Genomic DNA, 25,027 nt, shown 5'->3' on the forward strand with positions numbered 1-25,027 from the left:
ATAGATAAATGATAAAAAAAAAATTCTTATGACACATCCATCCAGTGGCATATTAGCCATAAAAATACAGTTGTTGACAAGGAAAGTCAATAAAATTGTGTGGTCAAGTGTAAATAAAAGCATGTCTGAAACAAACAAACAAACAAAAAAGTAAAATAAGGGTGTTGTTAATTGTGAAAGTTAGTGCCTGTTTTCCTATTTTCTGGACTTGCTGTATGTACATATTCCTTTGTCTCCCTCTCTTTCCTTGTCTTTTCATTTGTTTCTAGATCTCTTGTTTATTAGGAAATGTTAGGAAGAGCATTCATGCAAAAAATTAACCAGAAACCAGAAAGTAATTTCTGTCTGGGCAGAAATTAAGCAATAGACCCTGAGAGGTGGGCACATCATTTTTGATTTTGCGTTTCCTTTTTTTTCCCCAGAGTGATAAGAGTGGTCGTTTTCGGGGATTTCAGTTCAGTTCAGTCGCTCAGTCGTGTCCGACTCTCTGTGACCCCATGAATCGCAGCATGCCAGGCCTCCCTGTCCACCACCAACTCCCAGAGCTTACCCAAACTCATGTCCATCAAGTCAGTGATGCCATCCAGCCATCCTATCCTCTGTCGTCCCCTTCTCCTCCTGCCCCCAATCCCTCCCAGCATCAGGGTCTTTTCCAATGACTCAACTCTTTGCATGAGGTGGTCAAAGTACTGGAGTTTCAGCTTCAGCATCAGTCCTTCCAATCAGGGAGTTAGATCTGGGTAATTTTGTTTATAGTTTTCTTCATCCTTTAAGTTTTATCATTACAACAGTAGGCATTGCTCTCCTAAAAGTAGTTTAAGTAATATGCTTGTTTTTTTTTCTTTTCCCAAACAAAGAACCTTTTATTGGAGCACAGTTGATTTGCAGTATTGCGTTAGTCCCAGGTGTATAGCAAAGTGACCCAGTTATGCGTGTATCTGTGTATGAATGTGCATCTTCTTTTTCAGATTCTTTTTCATTATAGGTTATTGCAAGATGCGTGGTTCCCTGTGCCGTGCAGTAGGTCCTTGTTGCTGTGCTCCCCTGACAGTTGCAGAGAATGGCTCAGTTCATGCTTGTTGAGTGCTAAGCGAATGGAAATATTACTTGGGAACACCTGTATTTGCTCTAAGTGGCTTCTCTGGTTCCCGTTAGTTGATTTTAAAAAATTATAAAAGTGTCAAATGTACAGCTTGCATTCTGCCTTAACTTTATTTTGTTTGGTAACAATGGCAGTTTTAAATATGGTGCTTTTTGTAGGACAGCATGGCCTTTCTGCTATGGCTTATAAATATTTTTCCTAATTAGTTCCTGGAGCGTTATTTCTGCAAGGCTGTCCGGACTGCGTTCTGTCCCCGTCACTACGTGATGCTGATGGCTGCCGTGCTTCATTAGCTCGATGTTTCTCATCTTTATTGGACCATTTTGTCCTGTCATTCCTCAGATACTTGTTAAGTGCTTATTGATCTATGTTCTAGAAATCAGGGGTACATGGCAAATTTATGCACTGCTGCAATTTCTATGTGTGCATGTGTCTTTTTATTTAACTGGTCAAGTGGCACTTTTGCTTAACACAGTGAGTATCTTATATTAAGTCTGACCTTCCTGCCTGTAAGACTGTCTGGTTTATAATCCAGATTTCATCATTGATATGTATGGACTAGCGAGTGAGATAGTGCTCACTCACCTGACTGTCTGGCCAGGTGTCCACTAACTGTCCCATCGCTGTATGTCTAAGATCATGCTCTTCTCTCCCAGTCTCTTCCATGGGTTAGAGGGACTGTGCTGAGAAAAAAGGAAACCTGTGTTCTTTCTGGCTTGCTGTTTTGATACCACTTACGCCTCTTGTGACTGCCTCATGTAATTTTTATTAAAAATCTGTCTGAGCCACTTCAGATGTCATTTCTTTGTCTTCCATGACAAAATATCTTGGCTTTCTTATGAGTTTGTTTTAAATCACTCTGACTGAAGATTTTAAAAACAAACTGTAACCCATGCTTCCCCAGTAATTTAATAGCTATTTTAATAGTATAAATATGTTTAAAATCTATTTCTCAGCGTTATGTTCTGAGCCCCTGATGTGTCTGTGTCTGAGCTGCAGTTGCACGGTAGCTTTATAAGCTGCAAACACACCTTTTACCAAGCAGAGGTGCGGGCGCTCTTCACCGCTCTCTTCTGGGTTGTTTCAGCACAGAGGCACAGATCTGTTTTTGTCTTTAACCTTTCCTGTTGCCTCAGTTTCCTCTTGTGTTTTCCTGCCACTTGTTCCTTCACTCTCCTTTGACTGTTTTCTCCAAACTTCCTGTCCTTTTCTCTCTCCTCTTTGTGTCCTTTCTTCAAAATGCAGTCTGTGTATTGGCCTTTCCCCCGAAACTCAGTTTCCTTTTTCGTTAGTTTCTTTGGACTGCTCATTGTCACATCCAGTAGCCTTAAACAAATTTATATTTATCACACTGTAAATTGTAAACTGATTCCGTTCTCAGCGGAACTGTCCTGTGTGTTAGCAGCGCCTCTGTTAGACGCCTGGGACCCCAGCGCTGCATCGTGTGCGCTTTAATGCTCTTATTTCAGGCATCTCTTGATTTCCACTGATGCTCCCTGAGCGTCTCCTCTCTCCTTCCTTGTTCATTTTTCATACATAAACCACATTCCAGATCATGTCACCTCATACCTACGTGATTCACACCCCTTTTTAGCTGACCCTTCCCTGTCCAATTTATTTTGCCTATGTCTGTACTTGAGCATGTTCATACTGATTTTAAACTGAGAATCTCATTCATGCGTTCCCTATTCATCTAGCAACAGAGTGCCCATTATATGCCAAGGAAGTTTCTCGGTGCTGGGCCTGGAGAAGTGAACAAAGCAGCACGTCTGGTCCCTTCCGTCCCGGAGCTAATATTGTAACGGTTGGTGGGACAAGGAAGGATGGGTATCCTGGAGACTTCTGTGGGCAGGTTTATTTGAGCTGAGAGAAGAAAGACAGGAGAAAATAGATAAGAAAATTATGAAAAGCAGTTAAATGAGCAGGGGCTTTCATGCCTCTCCTATTTACAAATGGGATAGTTTTTAAAATAATCACTGTGTTCAGATAAGAATTCAACTATAATCTCAGTAGTATCTCAGGCATCATGGGGAGGGGGAAGGGGTAAAGTATTCACAAAAGGAGTTGAAGAAATTTAGTATGCATGATTATTTGCCAGAGTGGCTGTTTCTTGCAGCCCATTTATGCCTATGGGACAGGAAATATGTAGCAAAATAAAACTGGCAGATAGAGGTGAAAAATTCCATTGTCTGAGTGATTTATTTTTCCATTTAACCTTAATGGTATTTAGATTAATTACTTTATAGTTTCTATTCTCTGTTGAGGGGCAGCACAGAATTTGTTTGGCCAGTTCATTTGTGATGTTTTCCAAAAGGTGTGTTTACTGAAGTACTGAGCTAAGGAGGCCAGGTTTCTGTGTTTGACGGCGGGAGGTTAAAGCTGCCCTGATGTCTCAGGCTTCCAGGGACTGGCCATAGGGGTAAGGGGCTGGGGCTGGCCACGGCCTGCAGAGTGTGGCCAAAGCAGGCAATCAGCAGAAAGAGAAGAGGAAGAAACTGTTAATGAAGTCCTGTTGGCAGGGAGAGTGGGACAGAATCGCCTTGGGTTTTGTTGTGTTCTTAAAGAGAGACAGTTGTTATGAATTCCCATCTTCTTTCTTGTAAGTTCTGATGTGGGCCTGTAAGAACCTGAGAATCTGAGGTTTGACTGGATGTTTGGATTTTTTCAGCTACAATAATGAACCATCATATTCTCTGTGTGAGATTGCGTTAGTTGGTGATCCCTGTGGTAACACAGATGTAATTAATATGTTTTCATTTTACACAAGGAAATCATTCATTCATTCACTTTTAGAAATTGTATCCTTATCCATTCTGTCATTGGTTCTGTGTTTGAAAAAATCAGATATTTTGTTAATGCTGTAGCTTTTGTTATATGCTTTGTAGAAAATTATTTATTCTTTATGCATCTAGTCTGTTTTAGCTAAATTTGGCTTGATACTTGGCTGTTAAGTTATAGGTGTTCAGTGATGTTTATCCTTATTAAAACTGCTTTTTCTTCTGACATTTTATAGCATTTTCAAAACTCATTGTCACAAACTCAGAAGTCTGTGGCACTTAAGATGTTTGCTAAAGTTCTTGACATTTATACTTCCTCATGTAGTTTTTCAGATTTTTTGTTAGTTGATGATTTTTGTCTTTCTCTGAGAAAGATGTATTGTAACACTTTAGTTTTCCAGGATGGGGGATCTAGTTACTTGTACGGTGTTATGTAAAGGGGAACCCAATGAACAGATGATGATAATGGTAGAGCTTTTCATCCAGTAATCAAAGATAAACTTAATAGCTCATATTATAACTGACTCTGGAGCAGGGGGCTTTGTGGTGCCTTCTGTATTCCCAGAAGCGTGTGATACTGCTGTCTTTACCTTTGTTATCATGACTTTTATAGTTTGCTTGATTCACTTACTAATGTCAGGAGTACTAAGTAAATGGTGATTTTTCAGCATAAGTATAATGAAACAAATACTGAGCTTAAAATGCCTGTCCACCAGTGAGCACTCGTCACGCGTGCACTCTGAGTGAGGCACTTTGCCAGGCGCTCAGGAAGACCCAGACACAAGTGAGGCGTGGCTGCTGGCTTCAGGGAGTTGTGTGGGAGACTGTGCCCTCCATGAGGTAGGGCTTCCAGAGTCGCCTCTGCGGCTCTGTCTGTAGGACGGGCTGCCTCAGTTACTTTACCACGCATGCTTTGTCGCCAGTGTCCCGGAGTTGGAACTCATTCACTGCTTTGTTTTGTTTTACTTTTAATTAGTGTAAATACTGGTTACATTTAAAGGCTATACCTAATGTTTATGATGTCTTACGTTTTTATTTGAACTTTTCCTATATATGTTAATGTAAATTCTTATGTTATTTTCTCCCTAGTTTGCTAGAAAATGGTCAGTTTGAAATTGTGACAGGTGGCTGGGTAATGCCTGATGAAGCTGGGGCACATTATTTTGCCATAATTGACCAACTAATCGAAGGACATCAGTGGCTGGAAAAAAACCTAGGTATGTATCGGCATCTTTGTCTTTCATACGGACAGTGCTAGGTGCGGTGCTCAGTCGTGCCCGACTCCGCGGCCCCACGGCCTGCAGCCCGTCAGGCTCCTCTGTCCGTGGGGCCTCTCCAGGCAGGAACACTGGAGTGGGTTGCCACGGCCTCCTCCAGGGGATCTTCCTAAACCAGGGGTGAGCCCAGGTCTCCTGCATTGCAGGCAGATTCTTGACCATCTGAGCCACCAGGGAAGCCCAGAAAGACTGGAGTGGGTAGCCTGTCCCTTCTCCGGGGGGTCTTCCTGACCCTGGAATCGAATCAGGGTCTCTTGCATTGCAGCCAGATTCTTTATCAGCTGAGGTATCAGGTAAGCCCTGGTAGCTCATGTGGACTACTTTGGGCAGTTCATTTTGGGAAAGGTGAGATGGGTTTTTTAAATTTTTTTAATAATTAATTTTTCTAGGACTGATTATTATTGAATAATTTATTTTTCATTGATTTATGTTTTTTGGATCATAAACTCAGTTATATAGGTATAGCATGGTCACTCTTAGGATCATCTACCTTGTTTCACCTATTATTTTCTCAATTTTGTTTATTAATTTTAGTATTTTTTGCTAAAAATATCCCACTGGAATTTTAATCATATATTAGTTAAGACTCTTGATCATAAAAGGCAAAAAGCTAATTTCCTAGCTTAAGCAAAGGGAAAAAAAGGAGAGGAAAATAACTAGTTCTGTCATTGAGAATTCAATGACTGGGCCCAGGGGATGTAGACTGTGTTGTGTGGGTGCTGTCTCCTGGTCCTGCTTACTTTTGCATCTCCTCCTGGTGAGTGCGGTGGCCAGAGACAGTCAAGACTCCAGTCTTCGTAGTCTAACAGGAGTCGTCTGCGATTAATACCTTATCTAACTGGCCTGCTTTGGGTTAGATGCTTATTTCTGAGTCAGTTTATTGTGGCCAGAGGTATAAGAGCTGAAATCACTGAGACCTGGTTCGTTTGATGGAAATGGTCTCGAGGAAAGAGAGGTTTGAGGTTCAGCCTCACTTGAACCAGGTGAATGGGTCCTGTAAGGGGAAGAAAGATCCTGAGCTGATAAAATCAGTTCATACAACTCATAAGAACATGGGACTAATCGAAATCTTTGTGATATATGATGTTTGCATTCTGCATCGTGGTATATGGGGCTTCCCTGGTGGCTCAGTAGTGAAAAATCTGCCTGCCAGTGCAGGAGACGTGGGTCTGATCCCTGAGTCAGGAAGGTCCCCTGAAGAAGGAAATGGCAACCGGCCCAGTGTTCTTGCCTGGGAAGTCCCAGGGACAGAGGAGTCTGTCTGGCAGGCTGCAGTCCATGGGCTCACAAAAGACTTAATGACTGAAACAACAGCAAACAGCGTGTGTGTAACTGTGTTCAAATATTTCTCAGTACAATTTTGTAGTTTATAGTAAATATACATTTGTAATTGAAATTATTTCTAGATATTTTATTATTTTAAAATATTTTAAAAATATTCTGTTAGAAATGAAACACTCCCACCCCACTAATATAGACTTTTAATTTTGGAATAATTTCAAATATTAGCATTGTACGAGTACTACAAAGAACTCCCACAACGCCCCCGATGACACCCACCGGTTACTGACATTTTGACACTTCTGCCTTACCTCCTTCTCTTTCCTTGTGGTTACTGTTGTGGTTCCCGCAGAGTGAGCTGCGGACGCCACACTGTGCTGAGAAGAGTCGGCACGGCAGCTCAGACGCTGCTCCCCCAGAAAGGCCTTGCTTGCAGAGCTGGTCTTTGGTGGGCGTCTGAAGAGCTGAAGTCTTCAGTGATGAGTACCTCACTGCGTTTAAACTGCTTGTAAAACCAGTGTAGTATATGATGAACACTTGTCTTCCTTCTGGGGGTCGAATCGCATTATGAACTGGACGGAGTACCCCCGTGGCCGGACCCAGGGGAAAGCTCGGGCACCGCCTCTGGCGAGCGGCTGTGGCTGGCCGCCTGCCCGGCGGCGTCAGCGTCCACTGCTGCGGTCACTGCCTCCGTCTGGGTGGCGCGTCGGAGCGGAGCTCTCAGAAGCTCGGCCTGCTTTCCTGTAGACCCGGCCCTGCGTGCCTTTTGTGTTAGCTCATCTTTCTTTGTATCTTTTCACTATGATAAATCACAGCTGTGAGTGGGACTTTATGTTGAGTGCCAAAAGTTTTCTTAAATAAAGAAGTCTGGGGGTGGACTTAGGGACCCCCTACTTAGTGTCACTTTTCTTAAATATTGAGTTGGCCAAGAATTTCCTTCAGTTTTTAAATAAAAATAAAAGACACTTTCTTTTTAAATCAGGAACCTTATTGAACAAAGTATTCACCGTTTTGTTCCACTACCTTCTGCCATTTTTCATGCAACTTTATAATTCTGTTTTCCCAAAACTTCTTGTCTTTTTGAGCAAAGAACTGTTCCAGGTGCCTTTTTATAGTCTTCCAGGGAATTGAAACTTTTCCCATTAAGAGAATTTTGTAAAGACTGCAGTAAGTGGATTTTGTATATTTTTTCTTTATGTTTAGTTTTTATGAATGTGTAATTTACATGCAGTGCAACATATGTCTTAACTGTAGAGTTCTGACAGATATATATACCCATGTAACCCCGTTTTCATCATTCTAGAAAGTTCCCTCATTCCCCCACCCCCCGAATTTCTCCCTGCAGCCAAGTGCTCTGTGTCGCTATCACTGTAGATTATTTTCACTTGTTTAAGGGATAAGGCTTTTGGGTCTGACTTCTTTTGTTCAGCGTAGACTTTTTTCTTATTGTATTATAAGTAACTGTTACTTTACATACCATAAAATTCACTCAGTTAAAGTGTACAGTAGTTTTTGGTGTTGTCACAGAGTTGTGTAGCCGTAACTACCATCTGTTTTAGAACTTTATCAACATCCCCAAAAGGAACGTCTTGTTCATTAATAGTCACACCCCTTTCTGACTCCTTCCTTCTCTGTCCTAGGCTCAGGTTACCACTGATCTCCTGAGTGGAGCACACACACATACACATACGCACACACACACACACACACATACACACACACACACGCAGACACACACACATATACACACACAGACACATACATACACACACTTACACACAGACACACACAGACACAGATACACACAAACACACACACATACACAGACACACACACATACACACACACATACACACACAGACACATACATACACACACTTACACACATACACACACAGACACAGATACACACAAACACACACACATACACAGACACACACACATATACACATACACACACAGACACACACACACACAGATACATACGCAGACACACACACATACACATACACACACACATGCACACAGACACAGACACACACATACACATACTTACACACAGACACACACAGACACAAACATACACACACACACACATACACACACATACACACACACACACACACACACACAGACACAGTTTGACTGTTCTGGACATTTCACATGAATGGCCTCATACAACGAGGCCTTTTGTGACTAACTTTTTTACTTGGCATAATGTTTTCAAGGTTTATCCACACACACACACACACACACACACACACACACACACACACACACACACACACACACACACACACACACACACACACACACACACACACAGAGTTTGACTGTTCTGGACATTTCACATGAATGGAATCATTCAGTGAGGCCTTTTGTGACTAACTTTTTTACTTGGCATAATGTTTCCAAGGTTTATCCATAGCATGTATCAGTCATTTATTCCTTTTTATGACTGAATAATATCCTATTGTATGGATATACCATATTTGTTTATCCACTGTTTTTTCACCTTCAGCTAATGGGCATTTAGATTGTTCTTTTTAGCTACTCTGGGTAATGCTGCTATGCACGTTTGTGTAAGTTTTTATGAGGACAAAAGCTTTCATTTTTTTGGATGTATGCCTCGGAGTGGAGTTCAGTGAACACACTTGAGGATATTAATTTCCTTATTGTAGCTGTGACTGGATCTTGTCGTCTTCTCAGTTTTGTTTTCTAAACAGTTTGGAGCAGCTTGTTTTGGACACTGTTTTTACATTTGGTTTTGGGATACTTTTTAAAATAATTTAGTCTTTGGTTGTTAATTTCTGTTTTTATAAGTTTTATTATATAAAACTGATCATTAGAAACTTTAAATTTGAGTTTTTAAGGTTATCTTCTGCCTAAAATATGCGTTTTGAAACTGTTCTCTTACTTCTCTTAAGTTCTAATATTAAATATATTTGAAATGATCCAATTTTATTAATTATGTTATTCATATTGCTCATGTTTTGATTTTAAGTCTATTAGATTTGCCGATACTTAAGTGGTATGTTTTACTCTTTTTAATGATTATTTCCTGCAACTTTTCTTGCTTTTACTTTTATGTATTTTAACAATCTTATTCTTACGTGAAAACACAAAATCTTTCCTGGTTTTATTGACACATGTGCCCTCTTTTTAAATTTTGGATTTTTCTTATACTGCATTTTCCCTAAAATTTGTCACTTATCCCCTTTTAAAAATATTTACTTATACCAAGAAGAATCCTGGCAGGATACTGGGTTTCCCTCTAAGTCTCTCTGTAGCTTTCATCTCCTTTCATATCAGTTTTTAAAAATTCTCTCTTTTCTCTGTCATGACATCTCAGGGGTTCTTTAATCTGTTGCAGCTAGGTTAAGTTGCTCTATCCTGTGTATCAGGTGATTTTGATTGGAAAAGATCACTGGTGATGATAAAATCTCAGACATCACTGTAACTTTTCATGTTGGTTTTTACTCTTGTTTGTAAGCTTATTCTGCCCTTGTTATTCTGGACAATATGTGAAGAAGTGAAGTCGCTCGGTTGTGTCCGATTCTTTGTGACCCCGTGGACTGTAGCCTGCACCAGGCTCCTCTGTCTATGGGATTCTCCAGGCAAGAATCCTGGAGTGGGTTGCCATTTCCTTCTCCAGGGGATCTTCCCAACCCAGGCATTGAACCCAGGTCTCCCCTTTTGTAGGCAGATGCTTTACCCTCTGAGCCACCAGGGAAGCCCTGGACAATATATACTCCGTTTTTTTTTTTTTTTTTAATTATTTTAATTGAAGGATAATTACTTTACGGTATTGTGGTGGTTTTTGCCATACAGCAACCTGAATCGTTTTATAGCTTGCTGCTGCTGCTGCTGCTAAGTCACTTCAGTCGTGTTCGACTCTGTGCAACCCCATAGACGGCAGCCCACTGGGCTCCCCCGTCACTGGGATTCTCCAGGCAAGAACACTGGAGTGGGTTGCCATTTCCTTCTCCAGTGCAGGAAAGTGAAAAGTCAAAGCGAAGTCGCTTAGTCGTGTCTGACTCTTTGTGACCCCATGGACTGCAGTCTACCAGGCTCCTCCATCCATGGGATTTTCCAGGCAAGAGTACTGGAGTGGGTTGCCATTGCCTTCTCCACATTTTATAGCTTAATTTGATTTAATTTCAAATTTGTAAAGAGTTGCATGCTAGTATTAGGGAAGGACTCCTATTTATACTGAAGAGTTGACTCTCCACATTCACTGGTTCTGCACTGTTGGTCCTTTAATGGACCGGAACCTGGTGGTCCGGAGTCGACGATGAGAAAGAGAGAGAGAGAAAGAGGCTGATATCCCCTGGTTTACGCAGAAAGTCAATAGAGTCCTGTTCTTAGAGCTTACACTGCTGCACGTAGGCACCGGGCGCCCTCTCAAGTGGGTGAAGGCACAGGGCGCCTTCTCGAGAGGGTCTTAGACCCCCGGGTAAGAAAGTAAGCTCAGCGGGCCTCCGCGCTCTAAGGAATTAGCCTGAAAGAGAGAGAGAGGGAAAGAAAGAAAGACACGGGGATCCAAGCTCTGATGGAGCAAAGGTGTTTTAATCAACATGGTGTGGGCATATATACTGTCTTACAAGGTAGTTATTCTCAGCAAAGATAAATATTAAAATTCCAGATTTACAAAACATAATGCTATCCCTATCAAAGAGAGAGTTGCAAACAATCACTTTTTACCGTATGGGTCATAAAAAGGAAGAGGGTACTTATCACCGTAATGAGAAATGCCTGGATTCCTGAATAATCAGGAATTAATAAGGGCCAGAGGGTTCCTTACAGATCCAGAACAGCACACAGGAAGCCTCTTGTTAAATGCTTCCTGATACTGCATCTGATGATTCAACCAACCATGAATGTAAAATAATGGAAAAAAAATTTTCTGGTAAGTTCCAAACAGCAAAACTTGAATTTGCCACGCCTGGCAGTTGCTTAAATATTAGGTTGCTGCAAGAGTAATTGTGGTTTCAAACCCTGAATTTTAAATCATTATAACTAGGCTCAAACACATTTTTTTTTTAATCAAAATAGAAACCATTACAATCAACACATTTTTGCCAATGATAAGTTTGTTTATTCCTGTAACATAAAAATGTGTGCTTCGAGATTTGACGAGCTCTTGGAAAGCACTTTCTGTATCCTGCTGGTTATGGAGGTGTTTTCCCTGCTGAGAGTTGTCGTGGTGCTTGATGAAGTGGTAGTCAGTTGGCGACAGGTCAGGTGAATATGGCAGATGAGGCAAAACTTCATAGTCCAATTTGTTCAACTTTTGATGCGTGAATTGTGTGACGTGCGATCAGGCCTTGTTGTGGAGAAGAACTGGGTGCTTTCTGTCGGCCAATGCTGGCTGCAGGCATTGGGGTTCCTGGTGTCTCTCATGGGTTTGCTGAGCATACTTCTCAGAAGTAGCGATTTTGCCGGCATTCAGAGAGCCGTAGTGTGTCAGACCATCAGCAGTTGCACAAACAGTGACCGTGACCCTGTTTTCGATGCAACTTTGGTTTTGGGAAGCGCTCTGGAACTTCTCAGTCCAACCGCTGAGCTGGTCTTCACCGGTTGTCATACTTTTTTTTGCCCATCACAGTCTGATCAAGAAATGGTTTGTTGTGTAGAATGAGAGAAGATGACACTTCAAAATAAAGATTATTTTTTTTTGATTTGTGGTCAGCTCATGAGTTACCCACTTACTGAGCTTTTTCACCTTCCCAGTTTGCTTCAATGCCAGAGGACCGTAGCATGGTTGGCGCTGAGTTCTCTGGCCCCTTCTCGGGTGACTGTAGGAGGGTCAGCTCTGACAGCTGCTCCCAGCCGGTCACGGTCAGCTTCCCACGTCCAGCCGCCGTGTCCTCTGCAGAACTGGTTGAACCACCGCACTGCACGTGGATGAGCGGTCGCTGCGTCAGGTGCATTGTTGAGCTTGTGAGCTGTCTCTGCGGCTTTATGACCCATTTTGAACTTGAACAAGAGTTCAGATTTGCTTTTAGTCTCGCATCATTTAAAATACATATAAAACAAACAAACAAATAAAATACATATAAAACAAACAGCAAGTAATAAGTTATTAGCAAAAACGTAAAGCGAGAAATGCGCATTAAAATAATGTATAACAAACATAACCACGTTTAAGAATGTATGCCAGTATCAAATGGGCAAAGTTCAACAATGCAAAACAGCAATTACTTTTGCACCATCCTAATAGTATTTACATTGTATTTATAACTATTTGCATAGCACTTATATTGTTTTAAATATTATGTGTGATCTGGATGTGATTTAAATCACAAGCATACCTTACTTTACTGTGCTGCACAGATGCCAGGTTTGTTATGCACTGAGGGTTTGTCACAGCCCTGTTAAGCAAGTTTGTTGGTGTCATTATTCCAACAGCATTTGTTCACTTCGTGTCTCTGTGTCACATTTTGGTAATTCTAGCAATGTTTCAGACTTTTTCATTGTTATTATACTTGTTAGGGTGAGCTGTGATCAGTGATCTTTTACTATTGCAAAAGGAGCCAGACTTGGAGAAGGCTCAGAGGATGGTTAGCAATTTTAGCAATAAAGTTTTACTTTGTTCTGTTTTTCTTCAAGTTTTATTGAGATATGATTGAGGTACTGAATTATTTACGTTTAAGGTATACAGCAAATCATAATTTGACTTACATACGTCATGAAAAGATTATCTCAATAAGTTTAGCGAATGTGTCATCTGATATGGATAGAAAATTAAACAGAAGAAGAGTTTTACTTGTCAGGAGCACCCTTGAGATTCACCTCTCTCCACAGCTTCCATGTGTGACACACGGCAGTGTTCACTGCGTTGATTGTGTTGCACTTACACCCCTGCAAACCTGTGGCAAGGTTGGTCAAAGTGCTGATCCTCTTTCTTGTTTAGCCGCCAAGTCACGTCCGGCTCTTGGAGCCTTACGTACTGTAGCCTGCCAGGCTCCTCCGTCCATGGGATTTCCCAGGCAAGAATACTGGAGTGGGCTGCCATTTCCTCCTCCAGGGCATCTTCCCGACCCAGGGACTGAGCCCGCATCTCCTGCCCTGGCTGGCGAGTTCTTCATCACTGAGCCGCAAGGGAAGCCAACTCACTGGAAGAGCCCTGATTCTGGGGAAGCCTGAAGGCAGAAGGAGAAGGGGCGGCAGAGGGTGAGATGGTTAGATAGCGTCACCAACTCGATGGACATGGGTGTGAGCACAGTCTGGGGGAGAGGGGGGGACAGAGGAGCCTGGCGCACAGCAGTCCCTCGGGTTGCGAAGGATCGGACTTCAGTGGCCCGCAGCGTTACATTCCTGGTGCTTACATATCTTGTACCTGGAGGCTTGCGCCTTTTGACTACCTTCATTCAGTCCCTTCTTCTCCCACTCCCACCTTTGGTAACCCCAGATCTGATCTCTTTTTCTTTGAGTGTGCCGCTTCTGAAGTATAATTTATCTGCAGCGTTATGTTCCTCATATACAACGTTGTGACTCCGTATTTCCATACATTTCAGATATGGGATCACATGACTTACTTTGCAGCTGGAAGTTTGTGCCTCTTAATCTCCTCACCTATTTCTTTCTTCTTGGCAGTCTCCTCCCTTCTGGAAACCACCTGTTTATTCTGTGTATCTGTGACTCTATTTCTGTTTTGTTGTTCATTTGTTTTTTAGTTTCCACATGTAAGTGTAATCATACATTTTTTGTCTTTCTCTATTTCAGAGGGAAAATGGCCTCAAGCCTGATAAATGTTGTCAAAAATGACATGATTTCGTTCTTTTATATGCCTGAATAGGGTTCTATTGTATATTTGTGTGTATGCATACCTATGTGTACGTGTCTATGTGTACATGTGTGGGTATGTATATGTACCCACTGACCCACTTACGGACACTTAGGTTGCTTTGGTATCTTGGCTACTGTAAATAATGCTGCTGTGAATGTGGGGGTCCATGCATCTTTTCAAATTAGTGTTTTTGTTTTCTTTAGATTAACTCCCAGGTGTGGAATTGCAGGTCATATGGTAGTTCTCTTTTTAATTTTTCCAGAATTTTCTGTACTGTTTACTACAGTGACTGTACCAACTTACATTCCCACCAGCAGTGCAGGGGTTCTCTATTCTCTGCATATAGTTTCTTTTATCTGAAGTATGTACAGTTTTTTAGACATAATGCTCTTGTACACTTAAGAGACTATGTAAACATAACTTTTATATGTACTGGGTAACATTTTATTGCGATACTCTCTTTATTGCAGTGGTCTGGAAGTAAATCCTCAATATCTCTGAGGTATGCCTATATGCAATAGGATGTGTGTAGGTTATATGCAAATATACCATTTTATATAAGGAACTTGACATCCAAGGATTTTGGTTTCTTTAGGAGTCCTGGAACCAATCTCTCTTGGATACCAAGGGATGACTAGTTAGATTCGCATGTGTGTTTTTTTTGAACCATTTGACAGTAAGTGGGAGACATCTTGTCCCTTCACCTCTCAATATTTCATAGTGTTCTTTCCTAAGGAACAGAGATGGTTTCTAAGATAAGCAGAAGATAGTTTTCAAATCAGGAGTGTTAATAATGATACCACAATCTAGTTCACAGTATATTCAAATCTTGTCAATTGTCTTAGTAATATTCTTCAATAAAAGCTGCTGTTTATTCCTTTCCCAGACCAGGATCGTGTATTACCTCTAGTTGTCACGCCTTTTTGTCTCCTTAACCTGGAACACTCCCTCAGCCTTTCTCTGGATTTCTTAACCTTGATATTTTTGAGGAGGTCAGACGTCTGTTGTAAAACATCTCTCAGTTTGAGTTTTTTCCCTTATCGTTAGCTTCAGGTCATTTATCTGTCTGATCCGTGTACGTAGTATAACCAAGTCTACTGACTTTCCTAGAACATCACCGCGGTCGTTTTCTGTGGGCCCAGCGCGTCCTATCGGAAAGCGCGCCATCTCTCTGTCCCCGCGTCGGTGCTGCCGTCTGTGACCAGTCACGCCTTAAGTTTCTTCCCTGTGCTTTACGCCCGCCTTTGTGGGGGACACACTGAGAAGAGGCAGAGTTCCTCATCAAACGTCAGTATCTTAGTTTCAGGGCCTGTGGATGACTCTCTAACTCCACCATTCCTTCTGTAGCTATTAGTTTTGTTGTTGTTTAGTCGCTACGTCTGACCCTTTTGTGACCCCAGGGACTGTAGCCCACCAGGCTGCTCTGTCCATGGGGTTTCCCAGGCAGGAGTACTGGAGTGGGCTGCCACTTCCTCCTCCAGGGGATCTTCCCGACCCGGGGGTCGAACCCAGGTCTCCTGCATTAGCAGGCGATTCTTTACTGCTGGGCCAGGGAAGACCTAATTATTTGTTAGCATTTTACTAAAAGGAAGAGCTTTCTTTTTTATTTCTTATTTGTGAGCTTGTGGGTTTTATTTTATTCAGTGGGTTCTAGTCCAGTACTACTATTCTTTACCTTGCTGCCCCAGTTGTCCCACATTTGGCCAATGGAAGCCCCTTCAAGCTACCTCCTGGTTTATTTTTAGGTAATGTGTTTCCATGACTCTTTGGCTGTTTCTTTACTTTATGCCCCAAAGAATCTGTTCTAGGGTTATCTTGTACTTTTCCAGTCCCAGCTCTGAAATAAGCTGTTTCTTTGAGGTTATTTTTTATAGGGCATAGCATTTAGAGGTCAAAATCTAGGAGCAAAGTTCTGCTAATTGATACTGAAGTATTACTGCATCTAGGCCTTCCTAGTGCTGTGAGCTAGGAGATGTGTGTGTACAAACACGCACATATATGTATAGTTTGTTTAAATATATATATATGTTTGTGTGTTTATTTGTATATTTATTCATAAGTTAGTATTACTATCTCCTGTTTCAATTCAGTATTATAGGGTCCATTCTACTCTCAGATTTACAGGAACTATTTTGTAGTTCCTTCTCTCAAAATATAAAACCTGGCTACTTTAAGCTAATTAATTTGCTCAGTCTTGGAATTCATGAAAGTTTCAGAATTGCTAAACCTATGCCACCACAAAAACCCCAAAATTACTAAATAGGTTCAAGATTTCTGTATAATTTTTGGAGGTAAATCACATGTGTGAAATGGGCAAACTTCGTGTGGCAGCTTCTTTGAGTTTCGATGTACACTTGGTTCTCTGACAGCGCGGCTTTTCCTTCTCGGTCGCCTCTGCTGGCTACACCTGCAGTGTCTGCAGCTTCCTCTCTGCTTTCTCTCCTGTTGCTCTGTGTGAACGCCTTGTGTGGTCATCTCTACAGCTATAAAGCTATAGTCAGGATCAAGATTAACTCATGTGTGTAATCCTAGGGCCTTTCCAAGCCTTCGGTACATGGAAAGTGCTAAGTAGGTGTTTGAGTGAAAAAAATGCGCAGTTAGATTACTTATATCTGTGTCTAGGTAGCATATAGAAGCCTTCTTTGAGAATCCTGAATAAATAAAGTATTTGCAAACTCCCCAGTGAATAATCTTATTTCATTAATTCTAACCTGTGCATTTATTATGTTGATTTTTAATAGGTTATCCTCTGTGAAATTGAGGTATATTTTTAGTCCTTTACCAGACTTGGTGTGTCTTAAGAAAGTCTTATAACAGCACAGTTATTTTGGCCAGTTCTGCCACTGTGTTCTGTGATGATTGGCACTGTTGTACAGTATGAAAGAGAGCCTAAAACCCCTTAGCGCTGGCATTGGAGAGGACAAGTTGCCGTGGCTCAGGTTGGTTTTGTGTGTGCTGTGAGAGCAGGCTGCAGGATTCTCCAGCCCCACAGAAGGCAGGACTGTCGGCCCCTGGGGTGCGCTGCCTTGGGCCTGTGTGTTTCTCTGGCTCCGCTGACTGCAGCAGCTTTCTAGCCTCTGTCAGATGACAGAGCGCCCGCGTTGGCTCCCGCCGGCTCCCTTCCAGTGTGGGTCCCCGCCTGGGAGGACTGCCTGGGCAGAACCCTCCGCTCAGGCGGTCTTGCAGGGAGTCTCACGGGGGTGGTCTGGGCCGCGCTTTATCTTGGAATCCAGGAGACCAGGGAGCTCGGGTGGGTCTGAATGTGTTGTGACTTCTTTTTCATTTATCAATTTAAAAAAATGACACTTATTTTCTTTATTGACAGGAGTGAAACCTCGGTCTGGTTGGGCTATCGATCCATTTGGACATTCACCAACGATGGCTTATCTTCTAAAACGTGCTGGATTTTCTCACATGCTTATTCAGAGAGTTCATTATGCAGTTAAAAAACATTTTGCATTGCATAAAACACTGGAGTTTTTTTGGAGACAAAATTGGGGTATGTAGGGTTAGATGAAAATGGAAGATCTTACTTGACCTAGATATTATTTCACAGGGGTTATGACCTCTTCCTGTTACAGGTTTTATTCAACTTGTCAGTCTTGAGAATCAGATTGCCTAAAGATATACATAATTATTTTTTCAATGTAATTGTGTCAGGAGTCTTTTAAGCATTGGTAAAAATATTTATCTATAGAACATGGTAGATTGTTTCATTTGATTCTATTTTAAAATGTACCCATTTTACCACAAAGTTGATTGCATTAGAACTGATGTTTACTTAGTCGCTAAGTCATGTCGGACGTTTTTGCGACCCCGTGGGCTGTAGCCTTTTGGACTCCTCTGTCCATAGAATTTTCCAGGCAAGAGTCCTGGAGTGCATAGCCCTTTCCTTCCCCAGGGGATCTTCCTGACCCGGGGCTCGAACCCACGGCTCTGCTGCGTCCCCTGCGTGGCAGGCTGATCCTTTACCACTGAGTCGCTGGGGAGTCCCCTTTAGAACCGATGTCCAGTCATGCGTTCTGCCAGAGTTTCTCCCCTCTGCCCCTCCTGTCTGTGTGTCTGGCTAGAACTGCCTTTGAAAACCTGCATCTTGCCCTCCTGGAACAGCTGTCCTCTGTCCTGCGCCACTTGATTTCCCCAGGGGACTCACGGATGTGCTTCTCCAGCTCTGTCCTGGAGGAGGGGTGACAGGATTCAGACCTCCTGAGGGGCCTCTGCCTTTCCCAGCCCCAGGCAATTCAGAACACCTTGTCTGCTTACGTATTTTTATTTATTGAGTCCTTATGACACGCATTGTGTTACATGCTTTATGTTCACTCTGTCATTGAACCTTTGTAATCATCGTTAAGTTGGATTCTATTATTATAGGACCTTTTAAATGGTGAAAAAGTGGAGGCCATTTGCCAAAAATGAGAGGCCATTTGCCAAAAATCATACAGGTAATAGGTACAAAGCCTAGATTTAAACCCAGTTCTGGGCTCTTCCAAAGCCTGGGCCCCCTAACCTATAGCATCTGCTGCCAACTGTATCAAGTTGTCAGTAAAATTTCATCTGAAGAAAGGGCTCATTATGAAAACTGTTCCGCCATTACTGCATGACGTCGTACTTGCTTCTCTGTGTGGTCTCGACCCTCATTAAGTGCTTCAGTAGCATCGTTTGTAAATGTAGACGGTATCTTTCTTGTGTGCACTGTTATTGTTTCAAAAGGAAACACATTAACTGCCTGACTTATTATCCTGGAAAACAGGAGCTTGTGGGGGATTGCATCCTATATAATTTTACCAGATGCTTAGTAGCATATTAATTTTTTTAGAAAAAGGATTATTTATTTGAGGAAGCCCTACTTAAACTATTGCTTATAAATATCAGTTGGCATAAAATTAATACTTTTATGTACTTAATACTATGCTAAGAAGAAATACAGAAAACATCCTTGCCTGTAAAATTATAGTCTAATTTGATAAAAGACTAACACCACCAAATGCAGCAGATAAACTGAAATGTGTAAATGAGCTGCTAAATAGTATGGTGGACCTACCCAGTGTATTTGGACATGTTGCTTGAAAATGATGTTTTGGAATTAAGGTGAGCTTCTTTGTTTGTTCTGGTTGTTAGTGAAGCAGTTGTTTTCAAATTTTTAAAATGTATGTGGTGCTTGTTTGTTTTTTCTTGTTGTCTGTCTGTCTGATAAAAGCAGTACATTGCTGAGAACTGGAGAGCTGCATGTAGAGAGGAAGAGGTATTTACAGGTCAGAATTAAAAAAAAAATACCCACTTTCAACTCTTGTTAAAGCCCTCCAGTCTTACTTTGTGGGAGGCTTCTGACCTCTCGAGGGCAGTGATGTCAACACATACTGGCATTGAGGTTTCAGTTAAAAACAATTCTGTGTTGGGAATCAGTACTCGTTTTCTGTATCTTTTTTGTTTGCTTTAATTCTTCTCTTTGCTTTTGAAAATTATTTTTACTTTTCCTCTGCCTCCAAGGAGAACAGTCAAACTGGCCCTTCATTGGTAAGGGGCCCTCTACAGACTCTCCTGAGTGCACTCATTTCTCATTACTGCGAGAGAGTATTTCCCCAGTATTTTCACAAGCCCTTCCCTCTCCGTCTCTTATTCTCCCAGTTCCCTGTTTTACTGCCTTCTTGTCTTCTTCACACCTGGACTCTGCAGCTAATGGTCCCTCTCAGAGTCCCTGTTCCCCGAGGTAGACGCAGATGTGGCAAGCGCTGGTAGCCAGGGGTGGCTGTAACTTTGGATGAGCTGGTTGTAACTTCTCATTTATATCCTTCCAGGTCAGCAGATGCTGCTTTAGGATGGGGCATTAACTGTTTCAGTTAAGTTTAGACAGAAGATGCAGGTAGAGACTGAGCTACCTTCTGGCCTCTCATCCTTCTGGCCGGTGGGCATTGATGCTGCTGGGGTGTGTGTACCAGTAGAGGGGTTTGTTGCTTTAGGATGGAGCTTGCCCTGTATATGTGTAAAGCACTGGTGTTTTGAAAGTTTGGGGATGACATCTGTAAATTTACACAGGTCTATTGCTCTTTGTTGTAGATCTGGGATCAGTCACAGATATTTTTTGCCATATGATGCCCTTCTACAGTTATGACATCCCCCACACTTGTGGACCTGATCCTAAAATATGCTGCCAGTTTGATTTCAAACGGCTTCCTGGAGGCAGATATGGTTGTCCCTGGGGAGTCCCCCCAGAAACAATATATCCTGGAAATCTCCAGAACAGGTATGAAAATATGCATTTTATAAGTCAGCATCTTGAACAAGTAAGCATTAGTGGCTTGTTGCTGAAGAGTTGCATAAATGGGCTCTGGTAGCCAATATTATCCTTACTCAAGGCATTCATTCAAACGAGATTTAAAGCAGCTGAAAAATGCCAGAGCCTTGCCTGTTTGTCTTCTGTGTTATAACTTAATGGAAAGTGAACAATAGTAGATCAGTGTACGGTGGGTAACCTATTATACACTGTTATTATGATCTTCTTTGCTTTTATTATAAAAGCTTCCTACTGTGTTTGATTAATTTCATATACTTTTGTTGATAATAAAACTTATGGTCTCTATGGTATAAATTGGTAAGAAAAGCAACCCAATTGCAAAAACACATTTATTGAAATGGATCACATAAAGAGTGTAATTATCTGTTCCCTTAATAACAATTTCAGTAATAGTGAATGCTGCCCAGCTCTGATGAATACATGTCTCTGCATTTTTCTGACATTTTTGACTTACTGGAAACTTTAATTAGGAATATTTATTCTTAAAAATTGTTAATTAAAAATCAGGAAACAAATTACTTGTTTTTTCTTAGAAGAAAACTGTCCTAAAGATGGAAGCACCTCATTAAACCGAGCTACCTATACTTCTAATTCTGGTGCTTTTAAAAGTGTAATTTCTTCACTGTAAAATTAATGGTATGTAATACACTAAAATAAAACACTGTGTTATTATATAAGCCACTCAACTCTGCTAGAAAAATAATATAGGCTTTTAAATAAAGTAAGATTGTTGCTCTGTGCTCAGTAAAATCTATTTTTAAAAAAGTGTGTGTGAGGATGAAGATATGATTTGGGTCTCCTTGCACTGAGTGAGTCCTTGTGGCCATAAAGGAAATATTCCAGTGTGAACCTCTCACTGTGGCAGACATAGAAGTATCTTAGCATGGCAGTCTTCTTAAAGCCGTAAGAGGATAATCCAGCACATTATGTAGCAGAGGGGTGCTGGTGGGTTGCCAGGGTGGGGGATCCCTGCCTGCCTTCTCGGGAGAACGGCTGTTTGCCGCTGAGTGGGGTTTGCACGCCTCCTCTTACTCCAGTGGTCAGGGGCACCAGGAGGCTTCTTGCAGGCTCGCTCGGGGAATCCCCGCGAAGCCCCACGTGTCCTGTTTCGGGCGCTGCTGAGAGTGCCCGAGAGCCGCTCTGTGCAATCCCGTTGATGGCCGTGGAGCCCTTCAAAGACGCCAACACCCCTCCCCCACCCCACTCAAAACACACCGTGTTCAGTCAGTCCCAGTGATTCTGAAAGGGCGTCCAGGCACCAGGGACACAGAGATGAGTGAATCTATATAATGCTTACATAGATTGTTTGTTTGTTTAGCTTGTAAGTCTTGAAGTCTTAGCTCTGCTGGTTGTTTCCCATGCAGATGTCACCCTCCTTGTGATGCTCAGAGATCAAACACGGGCGTTCCAGCGTAATGGCGCTGGGTTTTTTAATGCCTTAAAGAAAACGATTTTTAACCATAATGTGCAGGTGATGCATTCAGTATGTTTAGCTTATCAGGTTTCTCTACTTTGAGGGTAGAGAAGCTCCATTCTCTATCCAGTTTGGTCTTAGCTCTAGTACCACAATTTGGGCTTCCCTGGTGGCTCAGATGGTGGTGAATCTGCCTGCAGTGCAGGAGACTGGAGCTCAGTCCCGGGTCGGGAAGATCCCCTGGAGGGGGGCATGGCTAACTGCTCCAGTGTTCTTGCCTGGAGAATTCCGTGGACAGAGGAGCCGGGGGCTCTAGTGCATGGGGTCAGGAAGAGCTGGACACGGCTGAGCAACTGGTGACTCACTCTCTGTGTATTTTAGGTAGGGTAATGATTTGCATGTCAGGTGATTTGGTGTTTGTTCCAGTCAAGTTGCCCTTTCTCACCTGGCAGAGTAAGCGCAGAGCGAGTTGCAGCGGCGTGTCTTTGCCTGGGATGCTGGTCAGTGCGTCTGTCACCAGGTCGTCGTGTGCAGCGAGTGTCCACCCCCAGCGGGTTGGCACCGCGGTCCCCTGGCCTTCCCCGCGCTGACACTTTCTGAGCAGAGCATGCGAGCGGGATGGCTGCTCTGTAGAAAGGCGCTTCGCTGGAGTCTGTGCTTGCCTTCCTCCTCTGTGTCTCACACACAGACACGCAAAGCGTGCTGTGTCTAGTCGTAAGCCTTGGGGATGCATTTTTGTGCTGCTTGCCTGGAGGATCTAGCTCGATGCTCATTTATACTTTATCTTATATCTGTGATTTATGTACATATTTTTCCTCTTATTTCTTTAGGTCTTATACATCTTCCTGTGTGATTAATCTCATTGTATGTGTGCCTTTTAATTATAAGTAATAATTTAAAATTGTTTTTTGAAAAATATGGACTATTAGTAAATTACTAGTAAAAATTAAGTTCTATATTGAATGGTTATCTCAGGAAACTTAAGTATTATATGTTATGTAAGAATATTATGGTTGTATTGTACTCACCAACTTATTAAACTTTTGCTAATTTAATATTTGAAGAACAATTTCAGAGACCATCAATATAAAAAGAGCATTTGAGATTCTAAATTTAGTTCAATGTTTTTTCATAGTTTGTGTAAAATGCCTCTTTCCATCGTTGATGTTCTTTGAGACTTCTTCATAAATTTTTATATCATGAATTAGAATCTACTTCTGGATAATCCTTGAAGTGAAAATTGGAATACTGAGTAAAAAAGCATATTTGTCATCTATCACTGTTTTTTTAAGCTCTGGCACTAGAAATATGGAGAACTCCTCAGGGTTCATCTGCTTGTTTAATTTCACTTTCAGAAGCTCTTCCTCTTACTTTGTGTTCCCAGACTTTCTCAAACGGGGCCCCAATTCAGTGTCTCCCAGAAGGTTTTCTACAGAGTATAAGTAAATAAAATATAGAAGCTTATGAGCACATTGTGTTTAGCTGTCCTTCTGAGTCATGGGTTAGGGCCCAGAGAGATAGAAACCAAAATAGCTCATGCAATTCCTTAGCTGTATCTGTTGATCAGTATGAAGGACACTGTAACAGATACTCAGATTATTGATGGAAGATGTTGACTGAGTTGGTTTTCTTCCTTTAGAAAAGGAAATATGGTTCTATAATTGATTTCATTCAAAATAACTATGTTTAATTAGGCAATTTTATTTATTTTTTTAATTAGGCAATTTTAGATTAAGTTAGAGAAAGGGATATTAAGTCAAAGCAAGCTTCAGAGTTCATGTAGATGAGAATTCTGTCTTCGTGGAGTAAACTATTCTATGGCGCAGGCTATCTGGAAGTCAGTCTCTGTGGCTGACCTTTGGGAGGGCACTGATGCCGTCAGCCCTTGTGTGCCAGAGCTGTCATGTGACTTTATTTCCCTAAGGATATTCCATTGAAAAGCTATGGGGTTTTTCCCTCTGAAAAGAATTTATGAATATTTTAAAGGGATAATAAAAATGAGTATAGTAGTTTAAAAAAATCTGCCTCGTAAATCATGCTAAGCTAGGACACAGGCAGAGCATACGGTACTTTATTTTTCTATAGCACACTTTGTGATGAGTGGCCCCACTGTTGTTAGTAGCACTCCTCTTCCTGTTGCAGGGCCGAGATGCTTCTGGACCAGTATCGAAAGAAGTCAAAGCTTTTCCGTACCACAGTTGTCCTGGCCCCGCTGGGAGATGATTTCCGCTACACTGAACGCACCGAATGGGATCATCAGTTCAAGAATTACCAGCTGCTTTTTGATTATATGAATTCTCATTCTCAGTATAATGTTAAGGTAATGAGAACATACTTTATCATGATGCTGTGTTTGAAGGTGAACCTTCATTATTAACACAACAGCCTTTGTTTCTTTGTCCCGCATCCTACTATTTCCTAGAGTATGTAGTTCTTCTGTAAAAGTGTAATTCCTGAAGGGGAACATTATCTTACATTACAGTTCCATTTCTAAGCTTATCCCTTTCTTACCACCCATTGAGGATTAAAGAGGCATTGCTTTATGTGGCTGAAAACCCGCCCCTACCAGGTTGTGATGTTCATTCCCCAGTGATGTCCTGCCTCCCTCCTAGCGCTGAAAGCTCGCCGTCTCTCTCAGTTGCTGCCCGTGATTTAGTGGTGTGTCTGGCAGATGCAGGCGCGCGTGTCAAGAATTGTGCAAACAAACGTCTTGTATCCACAGACTACACTCGCATTTTTCTTAGATGAGAAGTCTTCTAAAATTAATCATTCATCTGTCATTCTTGCTCTTTTTCTCCCCCTCTGGAAAATTTAAAATGCACCCTAAAATTTTGAGAATAGCATAAATTCCTCCCCCAACCCCCCACTGCTTCCCAATACCCATGTCTCGGCTACAGCATTCAAGGTCTTGCATCAGTTCAAGGTCTTGCATCAGTTCAAGGTCATGCATCGGTTCAAGGTCAGCCTTGTTTCCGCTGTGTGCCAGTCATCTCACTCCTCTGGAATTTTGGAGCAAATCTCAGAGGGCGTGTGTTTTTGTCCATAACCATTTCATTATGTATCTGAATGATAAGGACATTGTGGAAAAATAA

The 25,027-nt window shown here is 41.8% G+C and overlaps 1 protein-coding gene across 1 annotated transcript in view; it reads left to right on the forward strand.

The window, feature by feature from the left end:
• Positions 1–25,027, forward strand: part of MAN2A1 (mannosidase alpha class 2A member 1) — a 199,980-nt gene that overhangs the window by 69,966 nt on the left and 104,987 nt on the right. Inside the window, exons 5-8 of the mRNA XM_043913763.1 lie at positions 4,969–5,096; positions 17,555–17,728; positions 20,284–20,470; positions 24,078–24,255. Of these exons, the coding sequence (XP_043769698.1) occupies positions 4,969–5,096; positions 17,555–17,728; positions 20,284–20,470; positions 24,078–24,255 (667 nt within the window). The remainder of the gene's footprint in view (positions 1–4,968; positions 5,097–17,554; positions 17,729–20,283; positions 20,471–24,077; positions 24,256–25,027) is intronic.

The sequence above is a fragment of the Cervus elaphus genome, chromosome 9 (assembly GCF_910594005.1).
Source record: "Cervus elaphus chromosome 9, mCerEla1.1, whole genome shotgun sequence".
Taxonomy (NCBI): domain Eukaryota; kingdom Metazoa; phylum Chordata; class Mammalia; order Artiodactyla; family Cervidae; genus Cervus; species Cervus elaphus.